This window comes from Empidonax traillii, unplaced genomic scaffold (assembly GCF_003031625.1).
Source record: "Empidonax traillii isolate 1590-97213 ecotype Southwest subspecies unplaced genomic scaffold, ASM303162v1 scaffold873:size564455, whole genome shotgun sequence".
In the NCBI taxonomy this organism is placed as follows: domain Eukaryota; kingdom Metazoa; phylum Chordata; class Aves; order Passeriformes; family Tyrannidae; genus Empidonax; species Empidonax traillii.
This window is the reverse complement of record NW_020956066.1, coordinates 155617-180593: the sequence shown is the minus strand read 5'-3', so window position 1 is coordinate 180593 and position 24977 is coordinate 155617. Positions and strand designations below refer to the sequence as shown.

Sequence of the window (24977 nt, the reverse complement as noted above, 5' to 3'; positions counted from 1 at the left end):
TAATTATCTGACTGGCCTCAAGCAATTAGGGTAGCAAGAGAAATCTCGCTGTGACTTTCAGAAGAGCAGTAACAACTTCCAAGTTTTCACAGTTCAAATGGTATACAACTTAAGCCACGGTGTCCACTACATTATTAGTACATTTATGTGCATGTACCCCTTTCAATCACAGAAGTTTTTTATTTGTATTCTAGCAGTGTTCAAACCGTGACTTCGACCATCTGACCCAAGGAACTCACATCTGAAAAAAGTATTTCATTGTATACCTGATTGATCACACAACAAACTCTGGATTCCAGAGAACAAACTTGCATCTTTTCAATAGCATGTAGTTTGACTGAGATATTTTCAATGCCCTAATCAAGTTGCTGTATTTTTACCGAATGCTGCACAACAACCAAATTCTACCCTGAGACACCTCTGGGAGATCTCTGCCTTTCTGGTGCGTCAGTTGGGTGCCAGGTCAGATATCCCAGTGTATCTCGGATAACACTGAGTGCCTACACCTTTGCAAGTGAATTCAGTGTGGTGTACCTGAGACCAAGAATGTTTAATGTCATGATGTTCTGTGATGGGTAGTTTCCTTCACACCTTCCTTTGTGCGTGCAACTGGAACATACCTTAAGCATAAATGAAATTCTGCAGGAATGTGACCTGAAGAGTATTGAAGGAAAGACAGCAAAGTGTTCTGCATATTAGCTCCTGTGAAAAAGCTCAAATATACATCACAAGAATTTTCCCAATTTATGCCATTACATTATAGCTTGACCACGTTTACCCTATATCAAAAGCTCCAAAGCTTCCAAAGTCAAAACTTGCATTTCTGAGCATTCAAATTGTTCCTTTAAAATATTTTCTTAAACATTTTGGCTGAAACAAAAGGGTAGAATTAGCAAGAATTCATGCAACATCCAAAGTGCTGCTAGGACAGCCCCTTGTGCATGCCATATACCTTGACTGACAATAGGTCATTAAAATTTATTCTCATAAGAATATGTGCCCATAACTAATGGATTAACTGTAAAGGTATATATTCTGATAAGTGAGGATTAATTAGTTATCCGTTTGGATAGGGTGCACCGCTCATTTTTCAAATTCAGCTAAAGGCAGTTTAACTCTGTTTGGTAAGTTTCTGAATACACTGGGAAGATCTTTCCCATAGTTAAAGTAACAGTTTAATTACCTTCACTACATAGTTGTTCCTGAATGTGTTATATTATAGCTCTCTTCAGCAAACGCTACAATTTTGAAATGTCAATCTGCTTACTCTGTTGTTGAAAAACTTACTACTAACAAGACAGCCTTTTCTGTTCATGGCTCACTTCAGCAAAATTCCCACTGAAATGAATAGGAAATGTGCCAGAGTAATCACAAGAGCGATCACAGAGGTTCTCTTCAACCCAAATAACCCAGGAAGTAATAGCCATGATCACACCAAGACCTAAAGCATCAATATTTCAAGTATACTATCCACCATTTAGAACAAAAGGGACAGTCCTGATCATCAGCCATGTCTACACGAGCATCATTTCATTTTGCCATATTGTTGCCTAGGATAAACTGAAATAATTCTACATAACTTTAGCAGAACTACTGACTGAGTATATAATGAGCTAGTACATGCTTTGTATGATTGAAAAATACTATTTTAATTAACAAGACTTTTGCACCTGAAGAACTCCATGGTTATACACTGATGCACTCTCAAAAAGAAGCTGGTTCAAATTCAGTGCAGATATAGTGAATTTTTGGGGAGACCAGAATCACATCCCAGGTCAGCTCCACAAACAAAAGATATCACCCCCATTCCAGCATAAATTTTGAATGAGGCTGGGCTTATTTTTTTTCCTTCTCCCTGAAGTTTCAACGTTTGTGAGATGTACAAATGAGCCATGATCGGCTGATGAAGTATTGAAACATTTATGACATAATGAATATGTCTGACAAATCTGCTGAAGCTGCTTTGAACAAGGGGGAAAAATGTTGACAAGATTAATATAACTTAAGTTGCTACAATGACAGAAAACAGGAAGCCTGTCTTAACCCACCGTCTGTTGGGCTGAGTCCACGGGCTGCTGAGATCATGGAGAGGGATGGGCTGCTGTGCAGGGACCTGATGTAGTCCATGTAGGGGTTAATGTATGGGTGAGGGGTGCTGAAGGGAGATTCCGATGCTGCAGCAGGATTTCGGTGCGGGGAAATTCTAAGGAATGGAAGTTCTGGGTATGTCGGGCTGGTAGATAAGGCAGAAGGCCTGGAAGAAAAAAAAAAAAAGGAAGAAAAATAAACAAAAATCGGCCAGGTTACGTATGCAATAAAGAAAAATATTGTAAAGGCAACACAACATTCATTTCTTGAAGAATAATGACTGGGTTGCACATGTACTGAAGTCAACTGTCTGAAAAGGAAAAGGATAGGAAATTATTTCTTCTCTGTACCGATTATTACCAACATTTCTCTGACCAATTTTAACATGATTTTATATTTGGTTTACGCTTTACATTCCTCAATACCGTTTCCCCAAGGAGTTTAAGGAAAAAATCACTTTAATTAGTATGAAATATGCACCCTGTATACTACGTAGTAATTCTTACTGAGATATGAAAGACATACCGAGATTCAGAATCATTTACATCTTCAAAACCATGTGGCTATTGAAAAAGGAGCTTTGAGAGCATCACTGCATCCACTCCATTCACTTGCCAGCTTACTCTTTCAGAAAGTCCAGGATGCATGTTTATATAGAAATAATCCCAGAAAACCAAAACTTTGCAAACCACTAAGACAGTTGAGTCCTTTGGAGCATTTTTTGGTTGCAGTCCCTTCCCAGGAAAAATACACATGACTTGGTGGTAGGGGAAGAATGATTGCCACATGTTTTTTGTTTTTTTTTAACATAGCACCAGAGATGCCTTTTAACAAGACCCCATTAATTAACAACCTCATTTTTGTGAAGGCAGAGCTGTGGTACCCTCTTATGCTATGTGTGTGAAGCTGTGATGAACCAAGGCTGAAAGCTGAGTCCACAGCTGACAAAAAGATAAATAACCTGCCGTAACCCTCACCATCATCCCACCCTGTCGATGTGACAGCGTCTGGGCTCTGCGTGGAGACCTCTCTCCAACAGCATCCCATCTCCAAAGGCACTGGAAAAAGTCCAGTTTTCATCAGAAGGGGGTTGGAGTGCCTGCCCTTGCCAACCTGCTCTTTGGCAAAAGACAATGATTAAGCCTGTCATGCATTTGCTGTAGTCCAACTGGTTGACCTGAACTAAATGCCTTTTTGTCCCTGTTTTTCCAATTAATTTAGCATATATACAGCACAAACACAGGCAGCAGCTGTGAGAGCAGTGAGGGCAGCCTGTTCCTTTGATGCTGTTGGCTTACAAAGAGTAATCAAACAAGAAATGTATTTTTTTTCCTTTAACATACACATAACATGATCAATGGAGGTAGTTGTCATCACCTAAAAAGGCTAACAGAACAAAATGTTATGTAGGAGCCAATTCTGCCCTGCCATCAGCTCAGAAATGCTAGCAATATGAGTGAGACAGTGATCAAAGTTGTGAATTCCTAACACGATGCCAGCTTCCCTGCTACTAAATCCATGAGAGCTCATAAAACCTGAAGAATGAACATTTCTCCTGATGTGTTTTTCTCCTCCTTTTCCCTTCCCTATTTGACTTCTTTGTTTCTTGCCCTCCTACAGCTTTCTGCAAGGTAAGCCTGTTTAGCCTTCCCATATGAAATTCCCTCTTAGCTCCAAAGTTTGTTAGAGTGGCATTCATTGCGTGCTAGCAGCAGGCACCAGCTGTGCAATCGCTCCTTCGGCACCTGAGCAAGTGACCCAGGTAAAGCCTAACCACTCACTAGTACACCCTCACCATATTTAAAATGCACTGAGAACCTGAAACCAGAAGGCATTTCCCACCATCACGCAAAACAGGCATCTCCTTTCTTCAGAGAACTTTTTCTCTGCATGGTTTTAAAGTAGCTTTGTTTACAGTGGGAGTGTATCTTTAATCTTGCTACTGTGAAACCCCCCCAGCCACGAAGCATGTGCTGTCTCATGGTTCCCTATGATGCCAAGTGTGGTAGGCAGGAGTTTTAAAACTCATGGCAATGTAGGAAGTAAAAATACTACAGCTGAATATCATGTTACAGAGTGAGTTTCCCATCCTGGCAGTGAGGAAAATACAGCAGTATAGCAAATTTAATACAAGAGTAACAAAGAAATTAAGTTTGGATGTCATTTTACAAGTCTTACTTTTTTTTTTTTTAACGTGATCTCAACTCAAGAGTTAGGAACTCAAAAACCATGCAGGCAGTCAGAAGCCCTGGCCTCATCTGGTGCATATTGAACAGAAAACTGTTCAAATGCTTATGCAATAAGGCTGAAAGTCTGTATCAACCTCAGCGATTCACTCTCCAGCTGGCCAACAGCCAAATGCTGCCGCAGGAGCAAGATTAAGAGCCAGGCTGTCAGCTTCTCTATCCAACAGGAGCCATTCAAGGACACCAGGACTCAACTGCTTCTCCTTCTCCCCAGCCCTGCCTCTTCCTCTCTCTGCTTCTCTGAGCTCCTCAGTTTTCCAAGGATGCGAGGGAAAGGACACCAACCTGGGTAACTTCAATCAACAGCAGGCATATTGGCAGCATTATCTGAGGCAGAAATAGTCCCAGATTCCACACAGAATTCCCGGCTCTGGACTCTGATGTGTCTCAATTTCTCTCCAGCATCTGATTTTAACATGCTTCTAAGTTCTCTGTTCACTTTCAGACTGGACTTTTCTCGCTCCTCTGTTTCTAGACCCTCCTTTCCCCACAGACCCCTTTTCTCTCATGCCTTCATCTGCTCTCAGTCCCACAGTTTGAGTCATCCTGACTTATTCCAATAAATATCACATATTCTTCCTTTCCTTTCCCCCTGTGACAAAACTTCACTATGAACATCTTTCACATGTCTTAACTCCCTCCTTCAAACTAAAATGCAACTTTTAGAAAGGGGGCAGCCGAACACCCTTACTGTTGCTTTGCAAGTTTATTTTGTACCAGTAAAGAATGACTATTGCTCTATAGACAGCAAACAGCACAGCCCAGGAGTAACTCTGCAGACACTCATTCAACGACAAGCAAATCAAATCTCCAGATTTGGCTGGCAGTCTATCCCCTAATAGTTTTTATTTCACATTTACAGAACAACCAAATGGTTTGGGTTGGAAAGTACCTTTACAGGTCATCTAGTCCAACTCTGCTGCCATGAGCAGGGTAAAAAGCAGGGGACTCTCCTTCAAAATCAGGACTCTTTAGCCCAATGTCCTACAACATAGCTGTGTGTCCTAGCAAATGGTGTTGTGCCTTGGGTCTGAGGCTACTTCATGGGATGCAATGAGGCTTCAGCATAAGAAGAGGCAAGGAGATTTTCAGTGATACTGCTTGAAAATTTATGCCTCACCTGTAAAGCCTGGGAGGGAGGACTTGTTCTGCATCCTCTCCTGTGCAGGGGTTTTCCTGTTAAACGACACACTCAGAACACTTAAGGGAGGGAGCGAAGCGGATGCATGCTCTTTTCTGGGTCAGGACCTCTGTGTCTATTCCTAGAGATCCTCCAAACCCAAATTTAATACAAAGCTTATCATACTTCCAATACTTACTTGAAGTTGGAGGTCTTCAGGTTTGTGTGTAAAAGAGATCCTATGGCTGTGTTTCATCACTAATTTTTATCCGGTCACATTAGGATGATTTTGTTATTTTCTCAGTAGCCTCGATTCTATCTACAACCCTGACATAAATGAGAAGGAACAGAGAACAGGGCTGGCTGTGAAGGTGCCTCCCCCTTTCTGTCCAGCACGCCTTCCTGCTTGCTGCTAAAGTGGCAAAACATCACGAGTGCCACAGAGCTTCCATATCTAACACAAAACTTCCCACTCCCCACCCATGTCCAGCCTGCCAGCTTCTTCCTGTCCCAACTCTGATGCTCTGGGAAATCTCAGCTACTCAGCAGGCAAATGGCACACACATGCTGAGGCGGTGAGATCAGTGGAAGGGCAAGCAGGTGTATTTTTTTCCTATTAGTCATGACACTTCTTTTTTGAGGAATGTTACAGAGGCGTCTGGACAGTATTAAAAATTTACATGGTCACACCAGTTCAGAAGCTGTGAGCAGAGTATGGCAAATCACAAAGTGTGTGAAGCCACTGTTTTTTTAAAATGTTTTTTTCTCACCGCTGCTGAACCACAGGTGAGCTACACATAAGATTTCAGTTATTAGTCATGAAAATGGTGTGTCATTTTGTTTTGCTGCTTACAGCTGCAACAGGCGAAATCTGCACAAGAAGACTGCCTAGCAGCAGGCTTGGATTTTAACCAGCACAAAAAGAGAACTAAGTATAATTTCCTTTACAGCCCGTACAGCCCTTTTTTAACTGGGAAAGGAAGATCACGGGAACCAAAAAATGATGCAGCAAGCATGAGTGGGTTATATGTATTTCAAAATTATCTGCATGCACAGATCTTTATCTAATATTATCTTGAAAGGGTCACACATTCTTTCCGTGAGCATGGGACAGGGGGGCTCCTACCACATACTTTAGGCTGTTTTTTGTACTTAAGTGTTAGCCAGTTTTATGATGAAGAGGATCAGACTGTCCAAACTCAAATCCTATTCCTTTCCTTGGTACTAATGGAGCACCCAACCTGTGCAGGTGAAATACTGCTGCCTGGCTATGACTAGAGGTGACAGTCCCCAGGTAGGTAAGCCAACACAGAGCTTGTTGACTACATGGCCTTTCAACCACTCTCTCACTGCCATGCTGACAATACTCAGGAACACTTTTTCCAGTCATACAATTACATCATTCATATGGACCTAGTGAAGAGCCAGGCAGAGGACCAGCCCAAAGTTCATGAGACTATCTTACGTGGATTTATGCATGGAGCTGACTTAGAGTGGTTAGTCCAGGAATTGAATAAGGGGATGGGAAGAAAAGAGACCCAGTTCAGGGTGCTGGTGAGCAGCAAAGGTCAGCTGCTCCCTAACAGAAGGCAAGCCAGGAGCCACGCACAAGCAATGCACCCCATGCCACCAGATCTGAGCTGAGTGACAAGAGGCAGGTGCTGGCAACACAGTCTATCAGCAGTCTGAGACACGGCAAAGTGACAAACCAGGTCTGGGGTTTGGGCCAGTCAAGTGCAGAAGGAGATAGGGGCAAAGACAGGAGAGAAGACAAACTACACCAAGGGTCTGAGGGCTCCATCCAGAACAGCTACCTACAGGGAGGCTCGTGAGCTCAGCCAATGGCAGGACCTACAACACAGATCAGATAGCTCAGCTGAAAAGTGACTTCTGGGTGCATGAGGTGCTGATAGAGGTCTCAGGTGAGGCTGCTCAAGGCCATTATGGCCTATTAGTGGTCTCAGGGTCCTTAGCTTGCTTTGGAGTCCTTGAACTGTTTTAAGACATGCCAAAATATCAGTACTGTGCAAATTGTCCCTCTTCTTGTATCACTTTCAACTGTGAAAACTACAGCTGGCTCTAGGGCATATCGTGACCCCTCCACTCATCAGAGCACATCCTTCAATAGCAATATTTTCTGGAAGCAGATGTAAAGCCACTCAGGACAGCCACAAAGGGCTGTGTCACAGGAAAATCAGGATGAAAATTCTGAGGCTGGTTTGGTGTTACAGAAGTGATCTGTCATAAATCATTTCCAAATAACTTTAAGCTGTGCTTGGGCAAAAGCCTCTTCTAAGCACAACCTTTCTTTAAAAAAAAAAAAAAAAAAAAAAACACGGTGATTTAAGCCCTTTCTGATTTTAAAGGAAACTATAACTCCAAGTCTGGAAATCTTAATGCCAAGTTTTGTCCTGATAAATTTTTAAATGGCTCTTTTATGAATCTGTTGAAAAATACATTTATATTGAAAACAGCAAGTGATTCTTAACTGTAACATTGTAAATATGACACTGAGCTGAGGTTACAGATGGAACAATAATCTATCTCACAGAACAAAGCTTGTCAACGAAGTGGGATGAAATATTGTAACACAACCTAATTTATTATTGCCTTTTCATCCATCTTGTTATATTATGAAAGTGTCAAAGTTCAAACCTCGATATTTAATCATTTAACAGTACGTTATTCAGTGCTGGAGCAAGCATTGATGGCATAACTCTCATAGCAATGATAACCACACTGTTTCTCTGATACCTGTTCAATTTAGTCTTGCCTGGAGAATTTAAAAATATGAAACTCATTTAACTGCCTATGATACTTTTCTTTTTTCTTTTTCTTTTTTTTTTTTTCCCTGCAATATTATTCTGATGTCTGCACACAAAACACGAACACTTTTAATTCTAGTAGATCCTGGAAGATGAACAAACAATAAGGACCGTCTTGGTATGTCGGTCCTCCTCTTCTAAAGCACGTGGCTCAATTCCTTCGGTAATATCTCTCATGTTAAATTTGTATTGTATGTTTAATGCCATCGTTCCTTGTACAGACTGAATCTTCAGCACCAGCAGTCAATAACTGCCTAATAATAAAAGCTTTTTATATTAACAAAACTGAGCTTTGAGACTTCAATGCAAGGAGATTGAGGCCAGCACTGAACGTTTTTAAAATGCAAGTCCACAGTTCTTTTCCTCTTTGCACTTCTAATTGAATTGGTAAACAACCAAACCCATAAATATATAGTATAGGAAATAAATAATATAATTTTTAAATTTTTTTCTTAGAATTTGCATCTTAAAATAGGCAGATTGTCCCCCTAAAATCACTCACTGCCTCAAAACTGCTATATCACATTCTTGGACTTAGGAACACTAAGCAATTGATTATGAACATTTAAAGAATTTTTTGTAAACATGGAAATGTCAGAGCACACTTCATGAAATGCAGCTCAAGTTCTGCAAAAGAGTAAGCACTGTTAACTATATTTTCTTAATGGTGGAAATGAAGAGGAAGGAAAAAAAGAACATGTTTAAGTCCTAATATGAAAAAAAAAAATCCTCTGGATTTCCTATATAGCTTTCCATGTTCCAACACCTATTGAATATTTGCTCACTTCTCCTCCAAAATTCACACTGGAACTGCAGTCAATATGGGGAAGTAAGTCACAGAATCTGATTTGGTAGCAACCTTCCATTCCGTAAATATATGTTCAAATAAACCATGAAAGGGTGTCTATGTAGTTCAGGCATAAGGGGAGGTAGATCAGGGTTTAAGGTGCACAGGCTCTGGTTTGGTTTCCATCACTTATCTGCTGTCACCTTGTATAAGTTTGCTGTCTTCCTCATCCACTGTTTCTCCATCTGTAAAACTGTGGTAAAGCACTCAGAAAATGTTCTACAGTGGAAAGGTCAGACCAAGAAATCCTATGTTATTAATATTTTCTCACTGAGGCAAAGACAACGCCTTCCAAAATGCGTGCAGTTCTGGTATGCAAATTCCTAAAATATACAAATAACCTTACTTAGGGTTAGAACAAAAAAAGTTTCTCCTTCCTAAAGTTAAAAGGTATAATTGCAGAAAAGAAAAAAGACACAAATGACTGCACAAGAGATGTTCATGGCACTGGAAGTCATGCACGACAGTTAGGTGATGAGTGACAGCAAAAGAATATTACTCTGGTTCCCCTCTCCTTCTTTGGGAAGTGTTAACATTATCTAGTTACAGTTAAAAATTGGCTACATTAATCAGGGCACTAAATCCTTAGTCAGTGACTGTATTCCTATTTTTCAACTGACGGACTGCCTGAACACAGACCCAGGATTTTTACATACACCCTCTGCTACTTGTAATACTTCATAAATAACCCGGCCATCAGCTTGTGGATTCCCTCAAGAAGAGTTTATGTCATGAAAAGCAATGAATATTCACACCATTATTTAACATGCTGTTTACATAAGGTCACCTGTACCACTGGTGACCTTCAGCCCACAGTAACACCTGTATTGAGAACAGCAAGCAACTGCTGCTTCACATGCCATGGAGTAAAGGTACATTTATTTCATTACACGAGTCTCGACTTGGAATCTTGATATACATTCCTTAAATGTGTATGCTGATACAGTTTTGACTGATTTATTTCCTTCATTATGAAAAATGAAAATAAAACTATCGAGTGTCTCCCAGTATTTCTCAAGTCCAATTTTCTGGTTCTCCTCCTCACACAATGGTAATCTCCCCACAACAACCTGCCTCTCTTTTTCCTCTTCCTTCTGTCCATTCACCCACCACTGACACCACACCACCTCCGGCACTCCTCTGAAACACTGCCCACCTGGTCTTTGCATACAGAGCATGCCAGCTTGCCTCTCCTTTCTCCAAATCCTTCTCAGGATGCTGCAAAGAAATCAGTGACTAGGGGAGGATTACCTGGATTTACTTGGCAATTTCTTTGCTTGCACAAACAAAGGGTGCAAACATACAAAAAAGTGAACGACTCGAACTACTCCCTCCAAATGCCACTTGCCTTCTAGTCTTCTTGCAGAGGTTATCTTGAAAATTTTGCTGGGTAAGCTGGGTAAGCCCCCAGCTACACAGACGGTGCCCCTCCCAGAACAGGCAGCACATCTCTCTGCCTCTAACCACTTCATTGCTTGGTTTAAGGGAGCCAGAGAAAAGCTGCCAGACTGTAAACAGGGCAAAGGCCCACAACCCTGATGAGGAACAAGGGATAATCCCCAGGGTGAGGAAAACAGCTGGGGCTGGTAACTCCCAAGGCCGTCAGAGCTGACTCACCAGAGTTCATTTGCCAAAGGGGTCCAACTGCGAGCTCTTCCTGGCAGAGCTCCTTGTATTTGCACAACACTCAGCAGAGCTCAGCGCAGAGCTGTTGGACATTGCAGTAATGAAAACAGTAAATAAAACTAATGTTAACAAGACATGATGTGATTTTCGTCGCTTGCTTCTGCTAGAGCCTTGCCCAAGCATTGCCTTATTTCGCTCAGTTTGTGCTGACTTCTATGAACTGTAAGTAAAGACCTTATAGCTTCATAGCACAGCCCAACCTCAGTGCTGGTAAATTTTTCCTCCCCTGCCTTCAGCTGACTCCAAGTCTAGCGACTTGTGGTCGAGGATAATGTATCAATGCTGCACTTGATGCAGAAATCATCATCATGAACATAAAACAGATGAACAGTCCAAGTAAATGTTATTTGAATAAGGCTGCCATGGACCTCCACACACCATTTCCTCTTCAAACTATACTGTAGCACAAAGTGAAGCAGGGAAATCTCAAAGTTCTACAGCCTACTCATTATCTGTTGTTAGTAATAACAGGCTGGGCAGCAAAATTACCAACTGCATTCCTAAAGAAAACTTCTCTGCTCTGCTATTCTCTTTTGATGCATTAAAGGTGGTCTCATTGGCTATTCAAATGTTACCCTCCTCTAGTTACAGGCAGAGCCTGCCATCTCTTGAAGTGTTTAACCACAGGGGCATCATCCTATGTGTGTATGTGGGCATATATAAATTCTGGCTGCATTCATGTGCCCCTTTCTTCCTTCCCTTGCCCCTTCCTCTCCTCCCTCAAAAAAAAAGGAGTGTCAGAAGCTTTCTCACACTTAATGTTGTTAAGTCAGCTAACTGAATAAACATTTGTTTAACATTTGCTCCTATTTCACTAATGCACTGGGAGAATGAGAAGAATTTTATTCCCCTTCTCCCCCATCCTCCCCCTTCCTCAGGAGTGCCACTAGCTGTTATCGCAGTGACTAATGTGCTGTATGTGGCCATTATAGTCTTCAACTCTGAAATTACACCCAGGATGAACGATAGGCTCTGCCTGTATGCTGATTGGAGTTGGATGATGATTGATTAGAAGAAAGTCAGACTACGTAGCCATGCAAAAAGAACTGCACTAAGCCACAAGCTTAAACACTAAAGAGCATTTCACCAGTGGCTTCAGAGTTATTAGATGTTTTCATATGAACAACGTTTCTCACATCCAGGTTTGTGCATTTTATCTTTAGTCTTTCAAATCCTGAAATTGCTTGGATAAGAGGGTTTTATATATATATATATTTATACACATTTCTAAGAGTAGCCTGAACTTTTAGGAGAAAATTGAAGAGGCTTTGTGTCAAGTACAGCTAAATCCAGCCTTTCTATATCAAACCCCTGCTAGAAAATTACTGTGCAGATGATAAGGCTGAAAGATATAATAAAAAGTGACTCTACTCAATTTACACTGCAATATTGGTATGACTGAATATTTTTCATTCAGGTGACTGATAAAATCACTAAACTGTATTGCAGATAAATAAAGGAGGCTTCTGTCAAGAATAAACACCATTAATCATGAAGTCTCACCATCTGAGTGGCTGTGCTATGCAACTGCACAAATGCACCATCACCAGTGGCATGTGACCCAGTGCCTCCTTTCTTCCCCCGGCTCCCTGGTGACACTGTCTTCCTAGGAAACTTTTTTTTCCCTTACTGCCTTTACAATATTTGGAAGTACCGTAATGTCTTTTCCTTTTGAGTTTATACGCGATTGCAACTGAAATCTAAATTTTAGTGGCAACACATTGGGCTAAAAATTGAACCCGAGGGACAAAGTGGAGCCACGCAGACTGTGGCCGCATTGCTGCAAATCCAGCATTACAGTGAGAAGTCTGTATTTAAACTGGTGAGGATGAGGCATTTGTAATTCTAAAGCTGAAACAAGTAGGAAATTTTTATCAGTTCTGCCGAGCCTTACCAGCACAGGTATTAATTTCAGAGGATATTCTGAGTTGGAGGGGACTCACAAGGATCACCGAGTCCATCTCTCAGTGAATGGCCCATACAGGGATGAAGCCCACAACCTCAGTGTTATCAGCACCATGCTCTAAGCAGCTGAGCTAATCTTAGGGTCCTTCTTACCATTTTTTTTTCCAAAGCCACATTTTCTTACTAGTTTTATTACTTAGCCTTGCTATTTCCAAATAGGTGCCGAGTTTCTTTTTGAACATACAAATACAAAATTTTTTAACATTACAAAATCTACCTCAGCAGAGTCGATGGGTCTCCTTTCAAAAAGCAACTTCCACGCTAGAAATGGACATGTGCTGAAAAAAACTTATCCAGCAAAAGCACAGTCAAACAAAAAGAAAACCAGACAACTTAGGTAACCTTTTTGTAACCTGTTTTAGAGCAAGTGATGATTCAATAGTGGCCATGTTATTAAGCCGGAATGAAGCAGTGCCCTACAGACTAATGAGGTTAAAAAATGTAGTTAGGTCTTCATGTTAAAGGCACTTAGCAAGCAGCCTGCTTGGCAAAGACCAACTGTGTGTTGAAGCAGAGGACTAATCACACAGGCAGGAATCAAATCGACTGGAAGAATTAGGAGACTTGCGGCCCCGAGGAATGTAATTCATGCAGAAAAGCAGTTGTCAGAGTGAGGCCAGGGAACTGTGTGGGAAGAAAGCAAAATAAACAGCTCAACAAAGAAAACAAAGACGCTCAAATACTGGCTTTTCTAGTGCTCGAGTACACTGAAACTTCAGTGGGGCATGTGACAAAAAAACTCATCAAAGACGACTTCTATAAAAGCAATATACCGGTAAATGGTGAACTGTTTCAAAAACAATCAGAAAATGCCTGAAGCTCTTTAAAAAATAACTTGAAGTCGTTATGCAAGACAGAGAAGGTACCCATACAAACATGTAGGAAGGATTGGGAGAAGAAGAGAAACAACCAAAGCTAAGAGAGTTGAAATGGTTTCTACAATTACTCCTCCTTTCTCTGTCTACCATTCACAGATCAGAAGAGGATGCAGTCCGCATGCAGAGAGTGCTCCTGCCTACGTGCAGCAATACTCTCCATAGAAAAACAGCTTTGCTAATTGGGATCCACTGCCACAGCGTGGGGACCAGATGACTGCATCCACCAGGGGGATTACCTGACCAGAAAGAAGAGCTTGAGGCTGGTCCTAAAACTCAACAAAACTCACGCGCTATTCATGGGAAGTTTTTCTTGTGCGTATGACCCATACAGTAAAACCAAAGTATAAACTCGACTGATACATCAATTTCACAAATACTCTGTTCTCTCAAAAAAACAGTATTTTCAGTTCATATGTTATTACTCCCTTAATTGAATAGTTTTAAATTTTTAGAGAATTAGGTTTTTAGCACTTTAAGGGCTTAAGTCCCTTTCTCCTCATTTCATTCATTCACTGAATGAATTTTAAACCTTCCCTACCTCGCACTCCAGATTGCGGTGCTCACTGTTGCTGGAGTAAATTTCCACTACTGTTTCAGCAAATTTCAGATTCTCTTCTTCCGTTAACTAAGTTCTTTCTCCTGACAAAGCCCCAAAAAGCCTCTCATGTTACCTCAAATGAACACTGTCCGCAGCGCCTTTTCTGTGATGCCAAGAAACACTATTTTCCCAAATTCAAAACCAAAGAAAAACAAACCCTTTCTTTTCTAGTGCCTACTGAAAGTCACATCCACAATATTACCAAACTGGGATTTGGGGAAGAGAGAAATCTTTTTTATAATTCTACTTTTATGTGCTAAAAAATTAACTTCACTGTTTAAAACAAAAGCAAGTTGGCAATAACAAAAGACAAATTCAGTTACTAAATGTCTCTCCTATTGAATTTGCTACCCAGATTTAGTTGTGAAGAGAACATTTGACTAAAATTCTAACTTTAAAGGACTACAATCCTGACAGAAACTGTGATGTGAAGGTTCAGCATTAATCATTCCTGTTGAGGTATGGCTGGATTTGCTTCAAATCTCTGTACTAACATAAGCAGACAGCCTAAAATTGATATTCACAAGGATTAGTGACTGTTACTGAACAGAGAGTACACTAGAATTTCTCATCTAACACTACTACTTGCAGCAGAAAAAAAAAAGTTTATACAGATGTACAGAAATTCCTGTAAAAAAATTATACATATATACACTTCTGTATAAAGTACACAAATTATTTTCTGAAATGACTCCTCCCCCCTCCCCCAAGACAAACATACGATTTGGGGAAGAAAATCCACTTTAAGAGTGCCCCTGAGTGACAATACCAGCTGTACAGCGCACAATGTGTGTTGTACCCAGGACTGAGAGTCAAGGAGTGACCTTATGAAGACACAGCAGCTTCCAAGCTTCTCCCATCCTCAGAGCACCACCACAAATAGCAGGTGTGCAAGCCATGGATCAGCAGCAACATCCATGAGAGCAGTAGGATTGACGGTATATGAAGCACCACTCATATCGAAGATAAACGCTGCTAAGTTTGGAGGGGGGAGGGCAAGAAAGATATTCCTCCAACAATCACTTCTCATATTTTCTCTGCCGGTGTTGAAGGTCCAGGAATGGGATCAGGCTCAGGTGCAACCAAGTAAGATCAGGGAAACACTCAGTTCTTTTGGTGGTCTGAGAAGTCTTGTCTCAGTCAGGCCAGCTTGTTTGTGATCCTTCAGGCACAGAAAGCTCTTTTTCTACTATGTAGTCCAGATTGCAAGTTAGTTCTCACTAATGGTGACTGTATAATGCCTAGAACAACATAGCCCTCAGAAGAAACAAGAGATAAAGGCTTCACACTACTATTCTTGCTCTATTTGCGTGAGAAACTGGAGTTAAAAAAGCATTTCCTGGGCAAAGCTGTGACTTCGAACAACCTCAAGATCCAGAAATGGGTGGAAACACCACTTTTAATGTGACCGTAGGGGAAATACAAAAAAAAGCAGATTAATTCTGAATGCACATTCTTTTGAGAAGGAGTACCTTCAGTTTCAAAGTCTTTGAGGTAAACGCATTATCTGTATGTTGGAAACATTATTAGCTCTCTAAACAGAGTAGGTAGCTAGGCGTGCAGATGAAAACCATAAGGGGAACAAACTTGCCAGCTGAGAACACACCTGCACAAGCAGGACAACCTACACATTTGCTCCCTTGGCACCTTGCAATTCAATATAATCACAGGAGTAGAAACACAGTTCCCAGAGAAGATGTCAGGATGGAAGCCTGGTGTCCAAGGAATGACCATGCCAAAAGACAGAGGCAAGAAGGAAAGCTTCCTTGGTACTGTCCTGATGATATACACTGATAGTGATCTTCCAGGGTGAAAGAGACAACACCTGATTGCCTCTGGTCATTCAGCTCCTGCCCTCCCTGCCAAATCTGTCTACAATGTTGTTAAATGGGGCTATTTGCATTGGTGGCCTCTATAAACTGGACTAGGCTATCAATCTTTCCTTCCATGGGCCAGTGGAAAAGCCGTGATAAATCTAGGCTGAATTTCAACAGGAGTTACAGGACTCAAGGATGTGTATCTTTAAAGAGATAGCCACTTAAATCTGAGACGTTTAGAAATTCTCCCTCATGTGAAATACTCCCTAATTTTCTGTTGATCCTTAACACCAATGGTCACAACCTCATAAATATAACGCTTTCAAGAAGATGATAGGTCAGTTCATTCCTTCAGAAGCTTTGTGTTCCTGACTCATGGGCTTCAGGATGTTTTGCCTTTGTGTCTAACACCTCCACAGAGTCTCCAAAAAATTGCCAACACCCCTAAAAAGCTGGACTATAAATGCTACACATCCAGTGCTGGAAGGGACTAAGCACCTGCTCTTTAATGGCAACTTCAGAGGGTCCATCTTCTACGTAAACCTCCCTCTAAAATAAAGTCCCAAGTAATTTCTTGGTCATGAATCCTAAAAGCAAAAATCAAACAGCACAGCATTTTCCTTTAAATTGTTTCCTCTATTAATCGATAACATCAGTCATAAATGTTGGCCCAGCCTACCCCAAGGCACACAGATAAAACACTCATTGAGCACATTCCTTTCAGTGAAATTAAGGTGCCATTGAGGTTTTTTTTCTCCTGGCTTCATACAACAGAGAATATGCAAGGGATGGTTGGTTAGTTTCCTGCACCTCAGAAGCACTGCTGGCACCAGCTCAGGAGCCTGTTTTGCTACATATATGCAAACAAATACAGGCTTACACATAAATATATATATATATATAATGACAAAAAGGGAAAGAAGGTATTAATTTAACTTCCAGGTTTTCATCCTTTAGGAAAAAAAAAAAAAAAAAAAAAAGCCTAAACTACATTTAATCAATACACCAAGATTATAGGACCTGATGATTTTGTTGGGAGAAGACGAAGTCTAAGTCAGGGAAAGACTGTGTGAGAGTATGACGAAGATGCTTTGTGTTCCTAAACAGCAGATGTACTCACTGCTCACATTTCTTTGAGTTTATTCCTACTCTCACTTTAGGAACTTCCAATTCACAGCACAGGAATCTCACCAGTACACTTTAAAAAAAAGAAAGGGAAAAAAAAAAAAGAGCTAAGACTGTAACATTTCAGTTCCCTTTGAAGCAAGATTTAACATGAGTGGAAGAATTGTACTGAAAAAAAAAGGAGTCTGTCACAGTCCAGTACCTCACAGGCCACTGCAACAAGTTTGACAGCAGCCTCTATAGAGTTGGCTTGCTTCTGGTTCACTGCACGTGAATACCACAGTCAATATCTGCTCACTCGACTAATACTGCTGACTACAGCACAAAGAACACAGGAATTTTGTCCAAGAAACCACAGGCTCAGAGCCTCTGAATCTGCACTATATTTAGAGCTTGCATTCTTTGAAGCTGATAACAGAATGAGATAATAGAAATTTCAGGCAGCAGAACTCAAGCACTGCAGCTATTCTGTATATTTTTGGTTAAATGTTAAATTAAGGTAATGATCCACATGTTCTCAGTGGTCTTGCCCGTGAATATTTTACCTTCTTGTTTTGTTAACATTTTCCCTCCAATTTTCCATCCTTCTCAGGCTCTCAGTAGCTCTTTCCATTAGTTTTAACTGCAGAGATCTAGAATTACTCAGTCCATGACAAATGCAAGCAAAGATACTCACCCTATAACGTAAAGAGGAAACGTGCACACGCGCACACATAAATATGCACGCTCGGACGCACATCTGCACACAGGGAGTGCCCCAACAGCTTGAAGTCGTGCCTAGCTATTCCTCAGTCTACAGAAAAATGTTACACAGAACAGTGTCCTGAGGCATGGCTTTGCTGGCCGTTCTTTCTGCTTCCATCATCTCTTAATTCATGCTAGTTTGAAAGCCTGCCTTAGGGAACCACTTCTCACTGGCAGCCGAGAATTCATCTAAGGACTGTTAACTGCCCAGACAGGGTAAATCAGCTAAGTGGCAGTGCTGACGACCACTGAGAGATACCCTGCTGCTGATAAACGTAGAAACTGCTTCTCTGCAACAGCATAATCCATTAAAACCCCTTAAAGAATCTCTTTCAGGGGACTGGGCTCCACCAGGCAAACCTGTGCCACTCTACCTCTTGTGGGGATGAGGCAACCAGTACCATTTAGACCAGCAGACGAGCATTCCTGAGGACCACCAAGGGCTTTCCCCTCTTTTTCCTCCCCCTGCGTCACACCAGGAAGACACCCTGTGAGTTGTTGCTGCTCCCGAGTGACCGTATGATGAGAAGCGATCAGCCAGCTGCCAGCCACTAGAAGCCTGTCTTTCTCATTAGGGCTGGGGGCTGCTGCCTCTCAAATGATTTTCTCAACATTAAAAAGGAAAAACAAACAAACAAACAAACAAACAAAACGATCTGGGGGAAGTTTCTACCAAAGGTTTTCAACAAAACAAACCACTGCACTTTACAAACTTTCCCCTCTACATTAAAAAATCTCCCCAAAATTTTCCTGTTCTTTCACTTGCTGTAACTTCCCCAGATGGCACAAAATCAAGCTGGCTGTATGAAAAGAACAAAGAGCCTCTGTTAACGCAATATTTATCTGCTGCTATTGTTTCTCCTTTATAAAATTGTAGTTCCTTGGCATTACAATTAGCTACTCCAGAGAAAATGATTATGTCACAAAGTATTATCCACCACAGAAGCAGATGAATGATGTGAACCAAATGTAATCTGGTGAGCTTAGAGGCAATTCTGTTGACTTTCGTGTAAATGTGCTTGCTAAAAACTGGGATGAATTTAGCAGGGAACCCTTATTTGATCTAGAATTTATTTTCCAACAGAAATAAGATAGCTGTTCCTCAATGCTACTTTTTCCTATCAGGGAGAGAGGAAATCTGTAAGAAATATCGAAGAGTTGAACTGACTGTGCAGAAATTTCTGACAACAGCTTACTTAAATCAATGTAACAGCATGTCTGTAAAATAGGTACATTGAAAGATATTTATTTGACCCACATTTTAACCTACCTTTTTTCCTTTTAAGAGTCTCTCAGAATCAAAAATTTAAGAGAAGCACATAAACAGTTTTTTTCTGCAATTCAATACATGCCACCAGTAATTTGCTTTTGAAACTTTTTGCAGTTCCAGGTAGTTTTTAAAAACAGTCTCTTTCTGAAGCTACTCTGCAAGCATGCCTGCAAAGGAGAATTTATGATCTGCAAGTCTTAAGGTAAACATTACTAAACAAGAATGAACAGCTAAACAAAACACTGATTCGCTATTTTAAATGATGCAACACTATACACTCAGTGAAAGATCACAGTTCTGGTCTAGATGCGGGCTTCCTCTTCCCCAGCTTTGTTAAAGGCCTGACACCGAATGAAAACTATCTGCTGAAGCTTATGTGCAGGCATCTGGCCCTGCTATTTTACTTCAGTGAATTACTGTCTCCGTGCTGCTCTGTCACTAAGAAAGAGGCTGCTTGCAGAGCCTGCATCACGCGTGACTGTGGCATACAACAAACCCCGAATAACCTCAACGAGTCAGCAGACCATGCTGATTCCTTCTCAGAAACTTGCTAGAAAAATCCTCCAGGCTATTAGCAGCTGCTTATTCTTCACGCCACACTTCACTTCCAGGGACAGGTTTCTTGCGGTGTTTCCCATTTAATACAAGATTTCTCACTGCTTACAGAAACTACTTTCACGGATGATTTTGGAAAGCTGTAACTACAGTCATCTTTTCATGTCCCGTGAGCTTCCCAGCCTTTCTTCTTCAATGGCTTCTGGCTAAACCATACAACCCATTCCAAGTCTTAAAGCAATTAAAGCTCATTCAATGAGTGATGTTTTCGTGATGGGTGGGGCTCTCCTTCCCACTGCAAAAGGATCAATGAATGCTCTGACAAGCTGATGGACTCCTTGCCAAGTCTACAGCTTAGAGGTACACTGAGGTAAAGCAGCAAGTAAAAGACTTAAGAGGTTTAAACACTGAGATTTTTAAAAGGAAATAAGAGCTTAGAAATGAAAGCAAAAGGAAAAATCAAAATGTCCCTGGCAAGGATGGGAAAACCTGAACATCATACCAAACTTATGGCTAGCAGTTTCTCTCACAATCCAGGATATTTCTCAGAGCCAACGCTTTAATCTTCTCACATTTGGACATCCCCCATTGTACTGCATGGTCGAAAATAAGAGGCTGATACAAGCTGAGCATCTGGGCCTGACTTTCCTTTCCCTTTCCTTCCCTTTTCACCCTTGTGTAACTGATGTGTGTATAAATTAGATACAAAAAAAAAAACATATCTAAGAATCGGACTCTCTTCTTATCAACCTGAAAGTCACTTGAAAGTAAAACACGTGCTTTGGTTTAGTAGTGGAGCACTGACAAAGCTCAAAATACCTGTTCAAGGCATTCCTGTTAGGCTCATGCAGAACTACCTGCATTTGCATCATTTCAGGGTGTAAGGCTGCCAAATTCTGATGGCCCTAGTCTCAATCAGCAGTTGGGAAAAAACAAATCTTGGATTATCATTGATCCTAGGAAGCTACAATACACCAAGATTTACCTTGCAACTTCCTTCTTATGAGGGCAGCCCCCATCACTGTAAGCGTATGGGTATTATCAGTGCACCTTCCCCTACATTTATCTGCTCATATTTCCTTACCTGCAGCCCAGACCTAAGATAAAATGGGATGGCAACAGAAAGAGATGGGGACCAAATGGATTCATGATGCATCTTGTAGTACATTCAGCCCCGAAACGTTAATTTCCTACTGGCCTCCTGCGACACGTGCATTAACCACTTCGAGATGTGCACAGGCCACTACCCTGGAGCCATTTCTGATTTTGCCACCTGCCCGTTGTCCCCTGCCTCATCTCTGCAAGGTTACATTTCCTTCACAGCCATGGTAACAGTGCCTGGAAATATCAGGAAGGGTCACCTTCAAATGCTCTCCAACCCAGCTTTGAAATAAAGCAGATTGGGACCAGCCTATTAATGTAAAGCATGAGAATGAATGAGTGGCCAAGAATGGTAGGTTGGTAAATTGCTGCATTTAAGTCCATCAGTAGAAGTTTGCCTCTGCCTTAGGAGCTTTTTTTTTTTTTTTTTAAATATAAGAAATGAAAGCTCTTATCCTTGCTAAGTCAGATTTTAGAAGTTGTGGGACTATAAAATTATTTACAGTTGCGTTGTCATAAAAATAGACAAGACATCCTTATTCTTTCTTGGTTCACTGCCTACAACTTTCATTCCAACAAAGATAATGTCAACAAAGACACCAAGCAACTGGAAGAGTTAGCCAATAATAAATTTGTGATATGGTTCTTGAAGAGTAAGGAAAAAAGCACAGTCAGGGCATTAATTTCAAATAAAGCCCCTCATTAGCAGCATGATTTTGACTCTTTGCACACCAACCACAGAAGACATCACACTCTGATGGATGACCTAGCAAATGTCAAGGACTGAAACTTAGTTGAGCTTCAGCTCCTGCTTTAGTATCAGACTTCAGAAATCAATTTTGAAAATTAGGAAAGAACTGGACAAAAACAATAACTAAAAGCAAAGCAAGGAGTGGGATTACTTCTTTGGCTTTGCTTTAATAATTTGATGTTTATCAAGTAATTTAACTTGCTACTTCAATGGAAAGCAGCATCACGGAATTACAATTTACTGGATTTTTTTCTCTTTTTTGAAACCAAGATTCATGCCTGGAATTTGGAAAAAAAAAAAAAAAAAACACAAAACCAAAACCAAAACTAATAAAAGGGAAACACAAGCTCCAGCTTCAATTTTGTTATTCATACACTGCCACTGAAGAACAACTTAAGTTTCATACATCTTCCCTGAAGTATAATCAAAGATGTACTGTAGAAATTCCAGGATAACTACACAGTCCTAACAAACAGGTTTTGGTAACATGAAGTGACACATTTCAGTACATATTCATAAGGGTTCGGGGTTATTATTGGGCTGTAATTGCAGTTGTTCTAACACCTAATAAGCCATGGCTGGAAAAACAAAGGCAGGTTAATTTGTGATTTCCTCTACTCATTCAGAGGCAAATTAAGTGTCAAACAGCTAATACAGAACATATTTCATTTTATGAGATTTTAATTTAATTCTGCACCATATCGTTGATGCCTTAATGTAGGGTGGTTTATCTAAGAGGAAGAGCAATTTATAAACCTCTTTCAATTGAAATCTTTAATGATAGGATACGATAGCATAATTACAGCAATGCCTGCTAGTCCTACTCTACATAAGCATCTGTCAGCAATTCCATCATAAACACAAACCCTTACTTTAGGGGTTTATAACTCAAATTATAAAAATTGGCTCCAGGCTGAAATTTGGGATACAACGGTTCTGACCATCAGCAACTAAATTCTAAGAAATATACATTTAAATACATATACCTTTTTAGAGCTGCAAGTACGTAAGAGCACTGCAACACCTTCAAAATTTCTCCTTTCTTTTTTCTTTTTCACTTGGGCATTGTTCAAAATTATGGGCAGACACTGCAGTCATCATTCAGACAAGGCCCTCTTCATATTTTTCTGCACTTGTTTTAAACTAATTCCACTAAGGCTTGACAGGCTCTGGAACATATTTCAAGAAGCTTGGATAACTGGAATCACGCCAACTTTTTTTTTTTTTTTAAATTTATATTACATACACACTTTTGAGAGTATTGTGAAGCTGAAGAGAAAACCACTCGTACAATGAAGTAATTGATGAAGCTGTGGGTAAACATTTGCATCCTGACTGGTGTTCTCGCTGTTTTTTTTCTCAGAACTCTCAGACACTTTCTCAATCCATTTCTTACTTCACTTTTTTTTTCCTTCTTTTTTTATAATGGGTGCTAGCACAGCAGTTCAAGTAGTGGCTCCAAACGATCCCAGGTGATCCTAAGTGAGATCATTCCTAAGCGATACTCACACCAGGCTCAGTAAAACTTGCAAGAAAACCACTGCGTGCCTAGCTCATATATATGCACACTAAAACATACTCCTGAAAACTGCAGAAGCATGACAAACTTCAACATCTAAAAAGAGGCTGTTGGAGTTCAACCATTTTTTTTTCAAGGTGCTTAATTGCCTTATTATATTTAATTATATTCAATTACACCAACCACAACGGCTCCAAGGGTCCACTACAGCTCATCATTCCGATGGTGACACAAACCAAATAAGTAGAATAATTAACAGATGTTAATGGAAAAGTGAACTGCCAGTATCAAGGAAATTTTAAGTTTAAAGCTTGGGCTGATATCAGAGTGTATTTCTAAGGCAGCTGCCTGTCATCATATGACATCACAATAAGATCTCCTCATCTCTAACAAGCCTCTTTGAAGGCTCGCAGGCAGTACCTGGGGCTTGGATGGTGGTCCTCTGCTGATGCAGGTTAAAACCCTTCCTGGGGCTCCTTTCCCCATTTGCCTCGCACCAGATAAAAGGCAAATTCCCCACTAAGTTCAGAATGAGCAGGATTATCTCCCCCCAGCTCCCAAAAACATCCAGGCAGAATATTGACTGAACTGCAAAATCTAGGATGCTCCTGTAATGACTGTCTCTGAGCCTGCTGCCTTCAGCTTACAACAGTTTTTAGCAGTAAATTTAAGCATGTGTTTGAGTATGTTTTATGATTTGGTTGATTGTGGTGTAAATGGCGATGCATCAGAGGAACCCTAAGGAATAAATCACGAATTTATCTACTCTCTCTTTCTATAAATACCCACTTTCCCTCTAATGCCCGAGAAGACTGCAACACAGATTTATTACTTACCTCCAGGCAAATCTGCTCTGAAATTACAATTCAGTAATAGAAGACTGACCCAAAAAAACTGTTGGTAAAATATTGTGTGTGTACTTGGGCATGTAGTTAGGATTGTTAATATCAATTAATTCTGCTCACAGAGGAGGACTTGTTTTAAAACAACTTCATTTTTCTTCTGCATATATGTAATTACACAGCTGTAACTAATAGCCATAGCAAAGCAATCTGCCATCTAAACAACTAGCATTATTCTTCAAAGTATTACTTGTTCTTTTCTTCTTGTAGTTTCTCAGTATGAGAGGTGATTATTAGGTATGATTAAATATATACATCAAGCCTTTTAGCGAAGTACCAAGCCTTGCTTTTCGGCTCCATTTTTAATGGGATACAGCAGTTTTTCTGGACACAACAACTGGTTTATTCTGCAATGCTGATCTCTGTCTCCTCATACAGAGTAAGATAAAATTTAGTTCTACAGGATTTCATCACTACCGCCCTTTTCTAATGCATGTTATCACTGGTATTCATTTCTTTTATCTTTGTGTAAACCGTGTGCTCTATCACATTTGCCATTTTGTTTGGGTGACATTCCCATCAATCAACCGATTGCCTGTATGCACGCACAACAGCGACTACGAAAATTTACCAAAAATTTCATTAGGGTTCATAGCAGTCACTAGGAAAAAAAAAAAAAAAAAAAAAAAAAAAAAAAAAAAAAAAAAAAAAAAAAAAAAAAAAAACAACCAACAACCTTTGGCATGTGAATGGAAATTTTAGCTACGGAGAACACCAAGCGTAATACAGACATATTAAAATACATGTTTGTCTGGCTGTATTTCACAGGGTGAACACCTTTTAAATTAGTATTTATAGAATGACATAACACAAATAAATATCAACAAAACACACAGGTAACACTTGCCAGCCGCCTATTATAACAAGAATTCCTCAAGCACCAGCGTGGGTTTTGCTTTACGAACAGAAAACCTTGATGCTTTCCAAAGGTAAACCTCAC

At 40.4% G+C, this 24977-nt stretch overlaps 1 protein-coding gene across 2 annotated transcripts in view; it reads right to left on the bottom strand.

Annotated features, from left to right (window-relative positions):
• GLI3 (GLI family zinc finger 3) overlaps nt 1-24977 on the bottom strand; it is a 205957-nt gene that overhangs the window by 66887 nt on the left and 114093 nt on the right. For both annotated transcript variants that reach the window (XM_027902424.1, XM_027902425.1), the window contains one exon: nt 2049-2254. In XM_027902424.1, the coding sequence (XP_027758225.1) occupies nt 2049-2254 (206 nt within the window). The remainder of the gene's footprint in view (nt 1-2048; nt 2255-24977) is intronic.